The sequence below is a fragment of the Dendrobates tinctorius genome, unplaced genomic scaffold (genome assembly GCF_039654945.1).
Source record: "Dendrobates tinctorius isolate UK_male_01 unplaced genomic scaffold, ASM3965494v1 ptg000070l, whole genome shotgun sequence".
NCBI classification, from domain to species: domain Eukaryota; kingdom Metazoa; phylum Chordata; class Amphibia; order Anura; family Dendrobatidae; genus Dendrobates; species Dendrobates tinctorius.
The window spans coordinates 75397616-75417361 of record NW_027361738.1 but is presented as its reverse complement, the minus strand read 5'-3'; the positions used below and the strand labels follow the sequence as shown (position 1 = coordinate 75417361).

At 48.1% G+C, this 19746-nt stretch overlaps 1 protein-coding gene across 1 annotated transcript in view; it reads right to left on the bottom strand.

Moving 5' to 3' along the window:
- LOC141095705 (uncharacterized) overlaps window positions 1–19643 on the bottom strand; it is a 510166-nt gene extending 490523 nt beyond the window's left edge. Inside the window, 6 exon segments of the mRNA XM_073581947.1 lie at window positions 5786–5883; window positions 11344–11493; window positions 13865–14011; window positions 15470–15579; window positions 19308–19385; window positions 19388–19643. Coding sequence (XP_073438048.1) covers window positions 5786–5883; window positions 11344–11493; window positions 13865–14011; window positions 15470–15579; window positions 19308–19385; window positions 19388–19628 — 824 coding nt within the window. The 5' untranslated portion in view covers window positions 19629–19643.
- Between the last annotated feature and the right edge of the window lie 103 nt (window positions 19644–19746).

Sequence of the window (19746 nt, the reverse complement as noted above, 5' to 3'; positions counted from 1 at the left end):
ATTGGGTGCATCCGAAAGAGCCCCCGCATCCGTTCTATCCAGCTCCATAACATAGTATTGGAGCCAGAAAATCTAGGCAGGTTGTTCAGCATGGCCCCCAATGATATGCTGGTACGGGCACCTTCATCATTTGTAGAGTTTACAGCTCTACCCTGATCTGGGGCACCACTGTCTGTGCTCGGAGACTGCATCCTGCTGACTACGCCAAGTGTAGGGTTCAGCAGGTTCGCAGGATGCAGTGACGAGACACGAGACTGAGTATGGTTTGTGGAAAGTATCTTTTATGAACTGGAGTCACTGGGGCTATACTGAACAACCAAAAAGGAGTAACACTAATTGTCCTTGCAGGGACTCAACAACAATAACAACACTTTCTTTTAACGAGAATGCAACTAACCCGGCAAGGCCGGATATTATGGGGCCACGAAACGGCCAACCACAGGTCCTTAGCTCCTATATTAAACTTATCCTTCCAGGGGGTCTGTTAGGATCACAAGAGTGGCCGCGTTGAGATCGCTGATGCGGCTGTCTTGACGCCTCGATATTCCGGGACGGAACTGGGCTCGACAGGCCCTGAAGAGACGATACTGGTGGGGCACAACAGGCCCTGAAGAGGCGATGCCGGTGGGGCACAACAGGCCCTGAAGAAACGATGACGGTGGGTCGCAACAGGCCCTGAAGAAACGATGCCGATGGGGCAAAACAGGCCCTGAAGAAACGATGCCAGTGGGGCACAACAGGCCCTGAAGAAACGATGCCAGTGGGGCACAACAGGCCCTGAAGAAACGATGCCGGTGGGGCGCAACAGGCCCTGAAGAAACGATGCCGGTGGGGCGCAACAGGCCCTGAAGAAACGATGCCGGTGGGGCGCAACAGGTCCTGAAGAAATGATGCCGGTGGGGCGCAACAGGCCCTGAAGAAACGATGCCGGTGGGGCGCTGCAGGCGTCTCCTTGCGGCTCTCGTCCCGCCGTGGAGTTATGACGAGTCTCTAAATATAGCCGTTGACTAACCTCTGCCTGAGGCCCCTTAGCCAACCGGACGGGGGCCTCTCCTGCCGCCTGTAGCGAGGTGGCGTCTCCTGGGCCCGGTGATGACAGGGCCGCAGCTGTGGGAGAAGGCAGGGGGGCAGTGTACTGACCTCTGTCAAGGAATGGTCTGTCATCGCAGCGGTCAGTCGAGGTCATGGACCTGTCAAAACAGGGCGGGAAACAGCGGGGGCGGCTGGATGCGACCGAATGAGGGAAGCGGCCGCGGGTGAACGACTCTCAAGTCTCACGTGTCGGTGAGTCCGCAGTTTTCCTTTCACAGGCCCGTCAGTCTCTGCACAACACACCGTCCGCTCCCTCGGTTCTCTCTGTCTCACCCAGCTTCCTGTTTGTTGTCCGGCTCCCTGTCAACTGCCACTTCAGCGCGCCCCCTGCTCCCTTTAAGCTTGCCCCGCCCCTTGTTTCCCTGACAACTTCAGTCAAGTCTTTCCTTTTTCTGTCCTCCCAGTATCGTTCCCTCAAGAAACCTGAAGGCGGTCCCCTGGGCTGGACCAGGTTGCTGCTTTGCAAGCCTGTTTTGTCGAAGCCTGATGCCGAAGCGCCCAAGAGGCGCCCACTGCCCAAGTAGAGTGCGCTCTGATCCCTGCTGGAATCAGCGTGCCTCTAATGCGGTAGGACTCCTAAAATGTCAAACAAAAAACCATCTGGCTATGGTCGATTTTGAGGCAGCGAGTTCCTTTCTGCGCCCTTCGGAGAGCACGAACAGCGTGTTCGTCTGACGAAAGGGAGCCGTCCTCGACCTGTACCCCCGGAGGGCTCTTACCAGGTCTAACGTGTGACAAGCCTCTTCCACACGGTGCACCGGTGCTGGACAAAATGAAGGCAAAACAACATCTTCATTAATGTGAAAAGAGGACACGACCTTCGGCAGAAAAGGAGGGGTTGATCTGAGCACCCCTTATCCTTATGGAAGTGAGGAATGGAGGTCAGCTGGATAGTGCCGTCAGCTCTGAAAACCCGCCTGACAAAAGTGATGGCCACTAGGAACGCCACTTTCCAGGAAAGGAACCTCAAAGAAACCTTCTGAAGCGGTCCCAAAAAGGAGCTTCCTGCAGAACCCTTAGGACCAGGTCAAGGTCCCAGGCATCCATAGGCGCCTTATAGGGAGGTACCAAGTGGGAGACTCCCTGGATGAAAGACTTAACCTGTATCCTGGTAGCCATTCCGCACTGGACCAGGACGGATAAAGCCGATATTTGTCTCCTGAGGGAACTTGGGCCAGGCCCAAGTCTAGGCCCAACTGGAGAAAAATCAAGATGTTGGGGATCGAGAATCTCAGGGGAGAAACACTGCGTCCTACGCCAAGCGAAGAACACCCTCCAGGTGTGGTGGTAAATTCGTGCTGAGGTCGACTTCCGGGCGCTAACTATTGTAGCGACCACCTTGCTCCCAAACCCTGCCTGGGTTAGAATCCAAGATTAACTAGCCATGCCGTCAAACACAGGGCTACTGAGCTTGAGTGGCAAATCGGCCCTTGAGAAAGTAGCTCTGGGCGCTCTGGCAGTCGCCAAGGAACGTCGGCGAGCAGGTGCATTAGATCTGCGTACCACGCTCAATAGGACCAGTCTGGGGCCAGCCGGATCGCCGGAACCCCTTCCCTCTTGATCCTTTTGATGACTCTCGGCAGTAGCGACAGTGGGGGAAATAGATATGGGCGGCGACACTGGTTCCATGACAGAACCACTGCGTCCAACGATTGCCTGCGGATCCCTGGCCCGAGCGCCACATGTGGGCACCTTGGCATTCACTCCGGAAGCCAAGAGATCCACATCTGGTGTTCCCCGTAGTTAAAAAAAAAAAAAAAAAAATCTGCTGGAAGACTTCAGGATGTAGAGATCACTCTCCGGACAAAGGACCCTGAGAAACTCTGCCGCCCAATTTTCCACGCCCGGGATGTGAGCCGCCGAGATCACCGAGTGTTTTGTCTGACCCACTGAAGAACATGCCCCACCCCGCGCATGGCTGCTCTGCTGCGGGTACACCCTTGATGGTCTATATAGACCACCGCCGTGGCTTTGTCCGATTGAATTCAGACAAGGCGGCCTGCTAGATGAAACTGTTGCAGAGCCAGCCAAATTGCCCGTATCTCGACTAGCTTGGTCGGGAGGAGAGCCTCCTGCAGGGACCGCCGCCCCTGGGTCGTGTGGTGGCGAAAACCCTGCTCCCCAGTCTAGGAGACTGGCTTTGGTTGTCATCACCAACCAATGGTCTGGGCAAAAAGGGCTTCCCCTGGAAAAGAGAGGGACTGGTTATCCACCATTCGAGCGACTCCCTGACTTGACAGGATCGTCGGCCCCGCTGAACGAACGTGAACGGAATTCTTGTCCCAAGCTGACAAGAGGGCACGCTGCAGGGGGCGAAGATGGAACTGGCGAACGGTAACACCTCTATTGCCGCCACCATTTCTCTTAGAATCCTCATCCTGAACCAGATGGAATGAGGGACTGGTTGGCAAGTCCAGACTCCCTCCGAAGAGTAAGTGCCTCTTCCTGAGGAGAATTACCAGCCCCCGGCAAGTGTTGAGGAGCCTTCCTAAGAAGAAAAAGCCTCTGAGCTGGCACAAGAGATGACTACCTAGCGCCGACCAACCACCCTAAGCGGCCAAGAGTATCCAGCGTGATGTTGACATTTTCCTTGCATGCCCGTATTGAACGGCCCTTAACTAAGAGGTCCTCCAGGTAAGGCAAAAATGACTATGCCTCAAGAATGTAGCATGGCCAGGACAACTGTCATAACCTTTGTGAACACTCTGGGAGCCTTGGCTAGCCCGAAGGGTAGTGCTATGAGCTGAAAATGTCGACCATTGATGTCGAAGCGCAGAAACCTGTAATGAGCAGGAAAAAAGGGCTCGCCACCTGGTGAATGCACTCACGCTCAGCCTAGAATGGCCGGTGGCAATGTGCAGATATGCGTTCTGGATATCTATTGAGGCCAAGTATTCTCTCCGCTCCATGGCCGATATGACGGACCGTAGAGACTCCATCCGGAAATGTCTGATGCTGACGAACCTGTTCAGAAGCCTCAGGTTCAAGACAGGTCTGACAGACCCATTCCCTTTTTGTGAACCGCAAACGGCTTGGAATTGAAACCCTGGAGTCGAAGCCCTGGACTTAATTTTGCCTGCACGCCCGCCTGCCACGGGAGGGGAGAAGGGGGGGGGCGGGCCGGCGGCCTGCAGGCAGAAGGCTCCAGTGCCTGACGCCGGAACCCAGCGCCCACGCCTGGCGGAAGGAGGGAGGAGAGGGAAGGAGGATTGCCCTACACTTCCTAAGATGCCTGGAGCTTCCCGTAACGCTGCTGCAGGCCTTCTACAGGCCTTCATACCTGACTCCAGCTCTAACCTGTTGCCACCAGGTAGCGGGGATGGGGTTAGTTCCTGGACGGTGCAGGCACCCTAACTCCATCTAACCCCTTCAGGGGGTGAGGAGAGGGACCGTCCGCCGCCTTGCAGCACCGCCGTCTAGCGTTGGTGGAGCAGTGGGGGCCGCACAGACTAGTCTTGTGCCTCTGTGCAAGCCCATGGTTTCAATACCTATGGGTGGACAGGGCTAAGTCCGGCATTGTGTCCCACGTCGCGGGAGAGGATACGTGGAGGGACTCTCGCACGTGCTCGCCCGTTGTTGGTTTGGGGAAATCGGACCCTTTCAATAGGATCCGTTGCCCCTGTCTCTTCTTCATAAAATAACAAACAAAAATAGATGTCTGGGGAAAAAAGCCCAGATATGTCCCTCGGTGCGGGAAAGCATACGTGGAGACGATACTCAACACGTGCTCACCGATTGTTGGTTTGGGGAGATCGCACCCTTTCAATAGGATCTGTCGCCCCTGTCTTATCTTCATGGAAAAAAAGAGAGAAAAAAAAAAAAGTCTGGAGACAACCAGACACGTGTGCCTCCCAAGACACTAAGCAAAAAACTGATTTCCGCCCGCAATAGGGGCGAGGGTGTATACTGCGGAGGAGGAACCAACCTTTTTTTTTCACTTAGTGTCAGCCTCCTAGCGGCAGAAGCATACACCCACAGTATTTGTGTCCCCCAATGAGACGAAGGAGAAAAAACTATATATTTATAGAAATTATATATAAAATGTCTATTTTTTTGGCCGTATAGTTTATATAACTGTTATGGTTGATACATAATATGACCCGCAGAGGGGTAATAAAATAATCTCTGGATGACATTGCATTTTTACTTTTTTAATTTAGGATTCATAGTAATAAAAAAATCTATCACTGACAGAGCTGAACTGGGTGCCAAACTGTGCCCGAAAGAATCGACGGGTCCAATCGATGCGTCGGCTCATTGTTCTCAATGTAGATGGCAAAAGGAAAGACAGAAGTGGTTAAAAAAAAACAAAAACACTCCTGTCTTCTCCTAAACACCTGTCCTGTCCTGTCTATATTGAAAAGAAAATGGGCAGACGGGAAAGGGTTAAGTGGATTATCTGTAAATGCATATGAAAGAAATGCCAAGTGTAGACTAGTTCAAAGACTCGGAAACCTCCCCCCCCCCAGGACCCTCACATCATTCCAGCATTCCCAGCACCGCTGGAGGACAAGGTCATGCCCCCTCGGCATGAAGGCGGCTCTGAGCTTTCCATGTGAAGTCTAATTCAAAGGTTTCTTACTTTACCAAAGTGAAAATTACTGAAAACTAACAGAATATAAAAAATAAAAATGTGATTTTCATGTCTTACACCTCACAGGGCATAAAAGAAATGGGGGGGAATGTAATTTACCAAAGATCAGTGAGATAAATCTCGGCGACGGAGCAGAACGCTGCGGAGATATCCTTCGTAGTCACCTCCATTTCATCCGAAAAGTTGGCTGCCCCCGACTGCGAAGTAAAGCGGAGAGATGAGACCGTTAGATTTCCCTTCTTTATCAAATCCCCGGAAATCAACAAGAAACTTTATTATTAAGGAACCAACCTAAAAAATATAGAAACGTGGCAGCAAAGACTACAAGGAAAAGGAGTAATTAAAGGGGATGTCGTTAGATAGGCGTAGGATAGATAGTTAGACAGCCCGGTCTCTAGTTACAAGCTCCGATTCTGGGTGCCTCACTTCTGGTTTGTGTGCAACAATGGACAGCTTCTTCTAGGTAGAGAAATTTAGGAACCAGGGCACCAGACTACCTCCTTTTGGTAACTGTATTGGTACAGAAAAAAAAAAAAATCACAATGTTTCGGTCACGCAGGACCTTTATCAAGTTCTAAAAAAAACGAGAGATACAGTGGGGCAAAAAAGTATTTAGTCAGTCAGCAATAGTGCAAGTTCCACCACTTAAAAAGATGAGAGGCGTCTGTAATTTACATCATAGGTAGACCTCAACTATGGGAGACAAACTGAGAAAAAAAAATCCAGAAAATCACATTGTCTGTTTTTTTTTCATTTTATTTGCATATTATGGTGGAAAATAAGTATTTGGTCAGAAACAAAATTTCATCTCAATACTTTGTGATATATCCTTTGTTGGCAATGACAGAGGTCAAACGTTTTCTGTAAGTCTTCACAAGGTTGCCACACACTGTTGTTGGTATGTTGGCCCATTCCTCCATGCAGATCTCCTCTAGAGCAGTGATGTTTTTGGCTTTTCGCTTCGCAACACGGACTTTCAACTCCCTCCAAAGGTTTTCTATAGGGTTGAGATCTGGAGACTGGCTAGGCCACTCCAGGACCTTGAAATGCTTCTTACGAAGCCACTCCTTCGTTGCCCTGGCGGTGTGCTTTGGATCATTGTCATGTTGAAAGACCCAGCCACGTTTCATCTGCAATGCCCTTGCTGATGGAAGGAGGTTTGCACTCAAAATCTCACGATACATGGCCCCATTCATTCTTTCATGTACCCGGATCAGTCGTCCTGGCCCCTTTGCAGAGAAACAGCCCCAAAGCATGATGTTTCCACCACCATGCTTTACAGTAGGTATGGTGTTTGATGGATGCAACTCAGTATTCTTTTTCCTCCAAACACGACAAGTTGTGTTTCTACCAAACAGTTCCAGTTTGGTTTCATCAGACCATAGGACATTCTCCCAAAACTCCTCTGGATCATCCAAATGCTCTCTAGCAAACTTCAGACGGGCCCGGACATGTACAGGCTTAAGCAGTGGGACACGTCTGGCACTGCAGGATCTGAGTCCATGGTGGCGTAGTGTGTTACTTATGGTAGGCCTTGTTACATTGGTCCCAGCTCTCTGCAGTTCATTCACTAGGTCCCCCCGCGTGGTTCTGGGATTTTTGCTCACTGTTCTTGTGATCATTCTGACCCCACGGGGTGGGATTTTGCGTGGAGCACCAGATCGAGGGAGATTATCAGTGGTCTTGTATGTCTTCCATTTTCTAATTATTGCTCCCACAGTTGATTTCTTCACTCCAAGCTGGTTGGCTATTGCAGATTCAGTCTTCCCAGCCTGGTGCAGGGCTACAATTTTGTTTCTGGTGTCCTTTGACAGCTCTTTGGTCTTCACCATAGTGGAGTTTGGAGTCAGACTGTTTGAGGGTGTGCACAGGTGTCTTTTTATACTGATAACAAGTTTAAACAGGTGCCATTACTACAGGTAATGAGTGGAGGAAAGAGGAGACTCTTAAAGAAGAAGTTACAGGTCTGTGAGAGCCAGAAATCTTGATTGCTTGTTTCTGACCAAATACTTATTTTCCACCATAATATGCAAATAAAATGAAAAAAAAACAGACAATGTGATTTTCTGGATTTTTTTTTCTCAGTTTGTCTCCCATAGTTGAGGTCTACCTATGATGTAAATTACAGACGCCTCTCATCTTTTTAAGTGGTGGAACTTGCACTATTGCTGACTGACTAAATACTTTTTTGCCTCACTGTATGCATGATATTCACTTTATTAATGCAGAAAAATGTCAATGTTTCGGCTGCTCAGGGCCTTTATCAAGCCATAGAGAAAGATAGATATGCATTGTGTCTCTTTTTTAAGGCTTGATAAAGGCCCTGAGCAGCCAAAACATTGTGATTTTCCTCTACTAATGAAGTGAATATTACACATCTCACTCGGGCTTGAGAAAGATCCTACGCGGCTGAAACGTTGTAATTTTTCTGCGCTAATAAAGTGAATATTATGCATATGGCTTGATAAAGGTCCTGAGCAGCCAAAACATTGTGATTTTCCTCTACTAATGAAGTGAATATTACACATCTCACTCGGGCTTGAGAAAGATCCTACGCGGCTGAAACGTTGTAATTTTTCTGCGCTAATAAAGTGAATATTATGCATATGGCTTGATAAAGGTCCTGAGCGGCCGAAGCATTGTGATTTTTCTGCACTAATAAAAATATTACGCATCTTCCTCTTTTTTTTAGGGCTTGATGAAGGTCCTATGTGGCTGAAACTTTGCAATTTTTCTGTACTAATAAAGTGAATATTATGCATATTTTCAGGTTTTTTAGGGCTCGATAAAGGTCCTGGGCGGCCGAAACATTGTGATTTTCCTGTACCAATAAAAGTTACCAACAGGAGGACGTCTGGTGCCTGGATTTCTCTGTATTGCTACCACCTTGTGCACGGACAACAGACTGGTGTATGGAACTCATCTATTGCAAGTATAAGCCTTTTCTATGTAGACTTGTGAGTAAAGGGGGCTGGTTAACTGCTCATTTTAATATCCAAGCCAGCCCCCTTCTCTGTCAGTAAAGCTGTTGGCTTAGATATTAAAATGGTTTGTCGGCCAGCCCCCACTATACACAACCTGTGCTCACACGTTAACTCAGGAAAAACGGTCCTATATTGGACACAAACCGGAAGGGGACCTGGTAGGACCTCAAAACCAAAGCTTAGTGTGAACCTGTCACATCAATATACCCCTCTAAACCAGTGATGCCAAAACCTCTGTGGATAATCTGGGACCTTGGAGTTACGTCTGCTGTTTTGCTTCACTAACACAGGGAGCCTGTCCATCAAAGCGAACGGACACACCCCTCCTCTATGACTGACAGCCTACTTCGCTGCCAATATCCCGCATCTGTATGTTGGAGGGAATAACTGACAGCATAAAGTAAGCCCATAGCCTTGTAGGGGATATATCCCCTATTAAAAAATGCACCTTTAGTGCGTTAATCACTTTCTCTATTCTGGAGAAACTGAACTTTAATTAAATATGCCAATTAGGGCGCTTGGTGCAGCCTGGGTGTGGCAAAGAGGCTCAGCGAACCACTCCGCCCACTGATTTTACATATTCCCGCCTACCTTACCGGTGATTGACAGCGTTGTCTTTCATAGAGTGAGCACCGTCTGCACAAAAAGTCTACTGAAAAGATTACTGTAGTGTGAAAACATGTCTGGGACTTGTTACAGCACTTCAGGGCTGATCGGCCGCCACATTTGTGCCCAACATCAGGAGGCCGGAGTGGTGTGGTGGGGGTTACAAGAGGCATAGGGTAATTTACATATTTGAAGGAAAAGAAACAAGGCCATAATATATAAGGACATGAAGGGCGCATGAAAGGACAGACTGGGCAGGAATACCAAAGCAATGCTAATGGCGGTTTATGGGGGTAAAGTGAGATGGAGGGTTCCCTTTAAATCTGAAGATCGGAACCCACTCCAGACATTCAGGATATTAGTAAGTTACATAATTTATTGGTTTAAGCACATTTAGCTAAAAAAAATTTCAAGTTGGAAAACCATTTTAAGTCCCACCCACTGAACTGAATGGCCGATCGTGTAATGCAAACATGTGAGGGGGCCGAGCCCCTCTAAGGGGACAGATTTGCTGCAGAAATTCACACGACTATGAATCCTTTCCTAACGAGGTGGTTTTGGTTGGACGTGCACAAACCACACTTATAAGAATGGGGCAAGAAACGTCTGTAACAATCCGCCACATGGAAATACACCCCTACAGAGACGCCCTCAGGCGCAGCAAGTAAAAGGGGGTCTCAGGCGTGAACCCCATCCTCTATGATGTTTGCATGACATATCGACGGGGGCACCTTCATGAGAAGGACGCTGCATATTTTGGTTTCATTACCCAATTCTAAGAGCCATGACCCCCACTTAGAGTTGGACTGAGTTCTCAAAGGCCCCCCAATAACTGACTTTTGGGGTCCACTGTTCAGCTGCATGCAAAAAAAAAAAAAAAAAAAAGACATGACTCTTGTAGGCAAAATTTACTTAATAAATTAATGATTAGCTGATACTTTTTCTGCAAATAGTGAATCAGGTGCAATAGCGCTGCTCTTCAGCACTCCTTCAGAGGGGCCTACCGGAGGATTCTCCTTGTTTCCCTGTGGGCCAGTCCGAGGAGCCTACAGGAGGATTCTCCTTGTTTCCCTGTGGGCCAGTCCGAGGGGCCTACCGGAGGATTCTCCTTGTTTCCCTGTGGGCCAGTCCGAGGGGCCTACCGGAGGATTCTCCTTGTTTCCCTGTGGGCCAGTCCGAGGGGCCTACCGGAGGATTCTCCTTGTTTCCCTGTGGGCCAGTCCGAGGGGCCTACCGGAGGATTCTCCTTGTTTCCCTGTGGGCCAGTCCGAGGGGCCTACCGGAGGATTCTCCTTGTTTCCCTGTGGGCCAGTCCGAGGGGCCTACCGGAGGATTCTCCTTGTTTCCCTGTGGTCCAGTCCGAGGGGCCTACCGGAGGATTCTCCTTGTTTCCCTGTGGGCCAGTCCGAGGGGCCTACCGGAGGATTCTCCTTGTTTCCCTGTGGGCCAGTCCGAGGGGCCTACCGGAGGATTCTCCTTGTTTCCCTGTGGGCCAGTCCGAGGGGCCTACCGGAGGATTCTCCCGTTTCCCTGTGGGTCAGTCCAAGTGGCCTACCGGAGGATTCTCCCATTTCCCTGTGGGTCAGTCCAAGGGGCCTACCGGAGGATTCTCCTGTTTCCCTGTGGGCCAGTCCGAGCCCACCCCCAATTTATTAATAGGGAGGGAGTCTAATGGATACTAATCTTTTGATCAGCGTAGAGAAAAGTAACAGAGGGTCCCCCAACCTGGAGACAGACAACCAACTCATATGAATGGACTATGTGTAATACTTAATTTCTCCTGTGATGGTGCTACAAGGAAATTGAACATTTACTACCAGGTGGGATTACATTTTACACCCGGCTCCTGGGGGGTCCCGGCAATTTTACATTAATTCGTGACGATAACAAGACAGCGGATCCCATGAGCATTTCCAGTAAGAGGCCACAACTCAAAGCTAAAATTAAAGGACTGGAGAACGTGATGAGGATCTGAGAAGGAGGAGGATGGACTAAGACAGGCAACCAATAACCACTGCGCAGTGTCGTGGTGGGGTCATTCATGAGACGCGGCCCCTCAGCTCTTACCGCTTGGGGCTGGTTCTGGTAGGCGCAGATCATTACTTCTAGTCCCTTCTGAAAGTATTGTAGGGCTTCCTCCTGGCCGTGGATCTGCCCCAGACACATGTATTTGGCGTGACCCTTTTCTGGACTGAGATCTACAGCTTTCAAGAAAACCTGCTGAGGAGTTAAGGCAAGAAATGGATAATACAGAGGCAGCTGAAGCCAAAATGGCCGGAGGCTGCAATCATTGTCCTTCAGAGACCGTTTTACTTTATGCACTGGCCGGTCTAGTGACACCTCTCCTAGGCACAAACTAGAGCTACAGGCACTGTACTGCCCCCTACCTGTGCTACATGTATCATACCTCCAGCTGCCTGCACTACATGAACTGTAACACTCATTATCTACTGAAATTCTCACACTACATGATCCGTATCGCTCTCTACCAGAACTATATGTACTGCACCTCTCTCTACATCAACTACATCTGTCCCCCTGGAGCTACACGAGCTGCCCAGCTCTTCACCAGCACTATATGTACTGTACCGTTCTCTTTCACTATTTTCTACCTGTACTGCACTGCTCTTTACTTACATTACATGTACCGCCCTACTCTCCAGTGGCGCTACACGTGGAGCACTGCGCTCCATGTGCCGCGCTGGTATCACTGGTGCTACACATGTTGCACTGCTTTCTAACAGCACTATATGTACTGTACTATTCTGCTTCAATGTTTTCTAACTGCACTGCTCTTGTGAGTGTAGGATAATAGATGTACACCTTTACTGACCCCCAGTCTATGGGGTGCCTGGCTATTCCTGTCCCAGGATTACCCCTGAAGGTGGAGATGCCTGGGCCTCGTTCCTTCCTATGCTGTTAAGTAGCGCTAATCTGTACAGTGTAAGGTGAAGTGCAAAACAAGACAGACAAGGCAGAAACAGAAGCACGATCACACAACGCTCTCTCAGAGGAATATACAGAGAGAATATAAAGTGCATAGCCCAAGAGACAGCAAAGCAACAAAAATGCTCTCTACCTGTACTGTCTGTACTATACTGCTCTATACCTGTACTAAGTCTGGACTAGGTGTCACCTTGCATCACTATGGCTCCCTGGGCATGTACAGTGAAGCCAGGTTTACCCTTCATAGACCCACTGCACGTGCCAATGGGGGCATCGAGACATCAAGTTCTTCTCGACCAGCCGGGGGGGGACGTCAATCACATAGGTGTGATTACAGTATCGGCTGCAGGACTGGTCTCGGTGATGGAACATTCCACCAGATTAGCCCTCGCTAATCAGCATATGTGATATGGAAATGGTTCTTGCACACCTTCATGACATTTTTCAAATGCAGGAATAAAGTTGTAAAGTGCATTGGTGGCAGATTTGGAGACTCGGGGGAACAGAAAAGTTATCTTTAATGACCAAACATTTTACTTTTTCCATCAACACAGTTGTATGAGGGCTCGGTTTTTTTCAGGATGGGTTGTATTTGTCAATAGCACAATTTTTAGGTATAGTGCTATCACCCAACTATTTTTAGGCTACTATTAACTTATTATGAGGAGAAATGGCTTATTACGGTATATTATATTTTGCTACGTTTGCACCCAAAATTAACTTTTTCATCACTCGTGATTTCATATTTTTGTAGGACAAAAGTACGAAAAACAGCAACTCTGCCATTGTTTTTAATTTTTATTATCGCAGATTTCACTGTGGGGGAAAAAAAAATAAGTGGATAGTTGTAGTAAGAGTACACATTATGGGGAAACCTGATTTTTATTTATTTTTCTTTACTTTTTAATAGTTTAAAACAATTCTATTGTTTGGCTTGCAGAGCTGTATCAGGGCGTTCTGTTCTTTTGCACGATGAGCAGTAGTTTTTACTTATATCATAGAACTGTTTGATGACTTTTTCTGGCAGTTTTTTGCGAGCTTTTTTGCAGGGTATATCTTGCAAGAATGACCTCCCTCTGTAACATTCTTTAAATGCTAGTGGTCGCTAATGACCGAGGCATCTAGGGATTTACATTGCTGAGATCAGAGCTTTTTTAACACTTTCAAAGCCAGAAATCCTACTCCAGTCCATGACTGGAGTAGCATTTCTGACGCAGGGCGTGGAAGTGCAAGCCACTGAGATGAAGCACCAAATTCATTAATTAGTGGGCACCTCTTAATGACTTTGGCACCTTCTACTTCCAGACTGGGGTAATGCAAGCGTTGATGAATCGGTTACACTGTAGACAAGTAGAGGACATATGGAGAACCATGAAAGGAGCAGATTATGATTTTTTAACGGCACATGATGCATTTTACACTGGGGTAAACTCCGGATAAATAGCACAACACATACCCCTCTGAGATAATCCCAATGTGACAGATCTATAGGACAATTGTGGGGGGGCCGTTTCCCTATTCGATACGGGAGATTGAACTAAAGAGCCGGACTCAATATTAAATAATGATAGAAGATAATATCCCAATATCTACTGCTTCCATCCCTGTGCAGCATTTTGCCGATTCATACAGAAAAGGATATTTGTTTTGCTTTTTCCACTTTTCCCAATTCCATGCAGATGTTCCCCATCATATCCAGGATCTCGAGGTTTTCCGGCTCCAGATCCAGGGCTCTCTGGCAGAAGAGCTGGGCCATCTCAAAGTTAAAATTGTCCAGATACTCTTCAGTCTGAAATATAGAAGACGTAGATTGGGATTTCTGCAAAATGATCAGACGAAAAAGAAAAACAAAAACGAAAAATCCTATAAAATTAAAGGGTTTTGGCAAATGGGCAGGTTGTCACTTATCCACCGGTTAGGAGATTGGAGGCTGATCACTGAAGGTCTGACCACTGGGATCTTCATGACCCTATGAAATGGGTTCTGAAATCCTCAGCTATCTAAAGCAGCCCCATACTCAATATCCGTACCCCATACTATGAGTGATCAGACCCCCATCTCCCATGTAATGGAGCCTCGTTATCGCTGATGAGTGAGAACGCTGATTTTTTGGACTAAAGAATCTCTCACCCATCCACTGGAGAGTTGATAGACAAGACCGCCATTGATCGGGGGACACCCAGCCGGCTAGGACATAGAATGGAGCGCTGGTTGGGCATGCTGCTATCCAAAGGGAATGGCACCTAGGAAAATAGCCGAACTGGGGTCTAGTATTTTTGTAATTTGGGTCATGCATGGAGAAATAACAATCCATTGCTTGAAGACCATTTCATGTTCACTCGCGAGTCAAGGAGAGTTGAGGGAGTTAAGTGTCTAAAACTTTGGCTCAAAACTTGTGCCTCAATCTTGTAATGATGAGATAAGGTCATGAAGATCAGATCGGAAAGAGAAGGTTCTGACATCCGGTACCCCCACCGATGAGCTGCCATGAGCACTGGCGCCAACCATATGAATACAGTGTACGGAGCAGAGCAGCCACTGCCAAGAACAGCAGATCAGCTCCAATTCACGAGGACAGTGTCGGTCCCCCACCGATGGGAGATTGATGACCAAATCTTAAAGTGAAGTGTCCCATTAGCGGCCACCGATGGGCTGCAGCGCTGACGTGACATAATGTCACACGAGCCCCGAAGCGGATTATAGGCTGTTTCTATTTTACATGGAGCTATACAGGAATTGACAAGGGGCTGGTTGAGCAGACGACAACCCCTTTTATAAAAAGTTATACATTTGGGCAAAAATTCAACATTACGGGGCGAGAGTCGACAGAACGGTCTCCAACTATCTTCTGATATTCCTGAAAAGCTGCATTGGCGTAATTAAATTAAAAGGTATCAATCAGGTGCGACAATTGAAAATTATGGAGCGACGGAGTTGAAAATAGTACACTAAAGATATATATATAAAAAATGCCGTAATTTGCTTCATTAGTTGGCTAAGAATATTAACAAAAACCCACAATTTTTCATCATCCTCCCACTAAAGCTCCATTTTCTGAACCTCGCACACCCTTCTACCATGACCCTAAAGAACGTCAATGAAACCGTCTATTGTGACCGGGTGACAGCTCTGATTTTTTAGGTGGTACGTGACTGATAAAAGAAAGTAATTGATTAGATTCTCTCTCACACCAGATGAAGAGAAAAGATTCCAGGATCCTCCAGCTTCTAGTTGTTGGGATCGTTACCTTTTCTAGTAATTGATGAACGGAGTATTTTTCGGCGGTCTTCTTCCTGGCCTTGTTCTGCATCCTATTTTTCATCCGATCTTGAGCCGACGAACCAGCGATGTCATCTGCTAAAAGGGATCAAGACAACAATTTAAAAACCCCTGAGTGTCCATTATCATATATACTACAGGGGAGGACATATCATTGGTGCAACCTGTGCGGCCGCAGAGGGGCCCAGGAGGTAAAGGGGCCACTGCTACCTCCAAAGCAGGTGCAATTTTGCAGTTTTAGGAGCTCTTGGGCGGCAGAGGGCCCATACATTGTTATTGCACAGGGGCCCTTTCGTTTCTGTGTCCGCCAGTGTGCACTATATATACTGTCCAGTGATATCGGCTACATTCAGATCTCACTTGCGATGTCCACTAAGCCCCATAAAAGCTTTAGGATTCACGCTTAGGATCCATTAGCGAAAAGATTGTCACCTTGGCCTCTAATGGGCCAAGTATGGGATCGGGTACTGGACTGTCAGGACGCCGCCTGAGTATTCAGGTAGTTGGAAGTTCCAGCCATTACTTCTCCACCAGGCTGTGCTGTATAACGCCAGTCATCGTGGCCTGGCACTGCTACATCATGATTGCATCAGCCACATGTACGCTACGTGTGAGCGAACCCATAGTCCAGGGCTGTGCATCGACTCTGACAGGGCACCCACAATCAATAAAAGCGAACCGACGTAGTACAGCCATCTTCATTTTGCCCCAGTCTTGGTGTCATTCACACATCTGCTTTGATGTACACGCTCCATCCCATGTTTTATCCAGATCGAACATGTACCCACATGTCTCCGTTTGTTTGCAAACTGACTGCTCGCAATAACAAATTGGAAACATGTCGCAAATCAAAATCATCCTTTAAATCAACGATCGTCTGCAGGTTTTTGCAATGTAATATGATGTAGGGGTTGAGACCCTGATTCCAGCGATGTGTCTCTTACTGGGCTGTGTGCTGCTGTTTCTGTTAAATCAGTGTTTTATCAGCAGGAGATGATCATTGCAGGAGTAGGTGTCTCGTGACTACTAGTCCAACCACTCCCCATCATCAACTGGAATATTTCTGCCTATGCACAGTGTACACAGAAAACTGCCAATCAGTGATGAGGGCATGGTTATAGACAACTCAGTATTTGAGCTCTGCAGCACAGAAAACTGTGATTGTATGGAAATGACAGCAAGCAGACCAGTAAGTGACACATCTCTGGGACCAGGGTCTCTGACCCTACATCATGCTGTTCAAAGCAACAATAAAAATAGCACATACATGTGTCATTTATTTGATTTCTCTTTTCTTACTTTTTAAAGAATAATCGGAGGCTTGAAAATGTTTTGGGGTTTTTTTGCACGTGAGAAAAATTAATGGTAAATATGAACACAAGGAATCAAAAATGGATGAAAATCAGATCCACCACACTGATGAAAACAGAGCATTTTGTCTGAATGAGGCTAAACTGTCCTGGGGAGAGGAGGAATCAGGAATGGAGGGTGGTCCCCGCACAGGGGCGTATCTAGGGGGGGGCAGCCAGCAGGGGGGCGCAGTCGGGCCGCCTAATGCAGCGGTCCGCAGTGTCCTCCCTGGCGTCTGCGTTCTGCCGCCCCCCCGGCCTGAGAGTCAGCGGTTCTCTGTGTCAGCTGTCAAGCTGACAGCCGGCGCAGAGAAGGTGCGCGTGCCGGCTCCCAGTGAACAATTTTACAAATGAAGCTCTGACCGCCGGGCCAGAGCGACGTCAGCATCGTGATCAGGTCATGTGATCACGCTGCTGACGTCACTCCCCTGCGCCCAAAGCAAACGCTGGTAGTAAGTGTGCTCCACTGTGGAGCTGAAGAACCACCGAAGATGGGAGATGAGGGGGAGTTAATGAGTGGAGATGGGGGGGATTTGTAGAGGGGATGGGGGTTAATGAGTGTGGGGGTTAATGAGTGGGGATGCCATGGGGTTAATGTGTGGGGGGATTTGGAGTGGAGATGGGGGTTATTTAATGTGATGGGGGTTAATGAGTGGGGATTGGGTTAATGTGTTTGGGGGTTAATGAATGGGGATGGGGGTTAATGTGTGTTGGTATTTGGAGTGGAGATGGTTATTTAATGTGTGGGGGGATTTGGAGTGGTGATGGGGTTAATGAGCGGGGATTGGGTTAATGTGTGCGGGGGTTAATGAATGGGGATGGGGGTTAATGTATGGGGGCATTAATGTGTGGGGGTATTTGGAGTGGGGGTGGGGGGATTTGGAGTGCTGATGGGGGTTAATGAGTGGGGATTAGGTTAATGTGTGGGGGGATTTGGAGTGGGGATGGGGGGTTATTTAATGTGTGGGGGGGATTTAATGTGTGTGGGGGATTGGGGATGGGGGGATTTAATGTGTGGGGAGACTTGAGGACACAAAATAAAGAGTATGTATGAGGAAACAGTATAGGGGATTGGTGCAGACAGTATGGGGAGTGATGGTGATGGCATGTGTGCAGACACAGTATGGGGAGTCGGGGATATGTGTGAGCAGACAGTATAGAGAGTGAGGGGGTAAATATATGAGGAGACAGTATGAGGAGGGAGGGGAATAGTGTGAGGCCACAGTATATTGCAGACATTTTTTATTTAGGGGCATTATAATGACACTTCTATCTTTAAGGGCGTCGTGTGGAGATTTGCTGCAGAAGACCGGAGAAGATGGAAGTCTGCAGAGACAAGATGTGGATGAGAAAACTCATCATGGGGTCTAGAAGAAAAGGTGACTGACTGCAGAGACGACGTCATCTATAAGGTACCTGGGTGTAAATGTTATTTGTGATACTGACTTATTCTCATGTTTTTATTTGTTAGGAACATTATAGGGGTTCTCCAGGTTTGTGCTGAGTCTGCAGACATTCTATGTGACTGCAGACTTCTGAATTCTCACAGTGCTCACTGAACGCTGTCAGGATTCTCTCATGCCGGTAATTTACATACATGCGGTCACATGCTGACTAGACATGTGTGGCCTCACTCAATGAAAGTGAACGGAACGAGGCCGGGCACGTCTAGTCGGAATGTGGCCAGAAGTATATAAATCACATACTTGTGCTGACATGACTGTACATCGGCAAGGGAGAATCCTAAAAGTGTGCAGTGCATTCGTTGTGAGAATTCAGAAGCTGCAATGTCAGGATTCAGCTCTGCAGGTTGCCGTAGTCATCACATGGACATTTCACTCATATGTGATTTTCATAGTTATGGTCCTGTGACAACGAGCTTCTCTTCCTGCTTCTCTCAGTTTTTTACTGAACATTGAGAGCATTAGGAGGAGCAGCTCGTGGGTACATGGCTAAGTGTGCAAGTCGCATATGTACTTGGGCGGGGGGGGGGCAAACAAAATTCTTGCCCCGGGTGCCAGAAAGCCTAGATACGCCTCTGTCCCCGCACACAGTGTGCTGCAGGCAGGAGCAGTCCTCTATCTCCCATCTATAGGGCTCCTCCAGTACGGACAGCCTTTACGATAACATTTCTTACAACTTTTTTATCAAACTTGGTGAAACTTTTTCAGCTCCATCCTGTAAACGTAGAAAACTTTAACGTAGCGCGCAGTAGTTCTACGAACGCTGAAGTGACCGTTTAACCCTCGCCTTACAGCGCTGCGGCCGGAGGCTGAATCCGTCCTGTAACGCTTCTCCATTAACAGGATTTCCCCAGTAAGACTGCAACACTCCAACTCCCAAAGAACTAACTCGGCTCTGCTACATTTACATGTGGACCAGCTGCTCTGCCACCTGCAGCTGTCACAGAACTACAACTCCCAGCACGCCCTGCAGCTGGAGAGGGTTCCTGCTCACCTGCACTCCTTCCCCTCTGCCTCCTCCTGGGCCTGCTGCTCTTCCTCTTGGCCTGTCCTCCCATAGATGCAGATGGTGGACGGATCTCAGCTCTCTTCCTGCAGCACCATGTGCCCCATCAGCGCGGCTGTCAGCTGCAACGGCGTCCGAGAAGGGACAAACCTCCTCCACACGCAAAGCGGACCCAGCAGAGCTGCTGCTGGTGGTCTCTGGGCAGTCTGGGGGGACTCTCCGGATTATTTCCTTTTTTTCATCAGTAATAAATCTTCTCTTCTGTATCTGAGCTTTTATTCTGAATGATCTATGTCCATTCTGTTGCATTTAGTTACACTGATGTCACATGGAGTCATTATTTCTCTTCGTTTCATTCATTCATTCATTATATCAACATTATTTAACCCCTTCCCCTCTGCATTTTAGTTCATTTTTACCATATAAT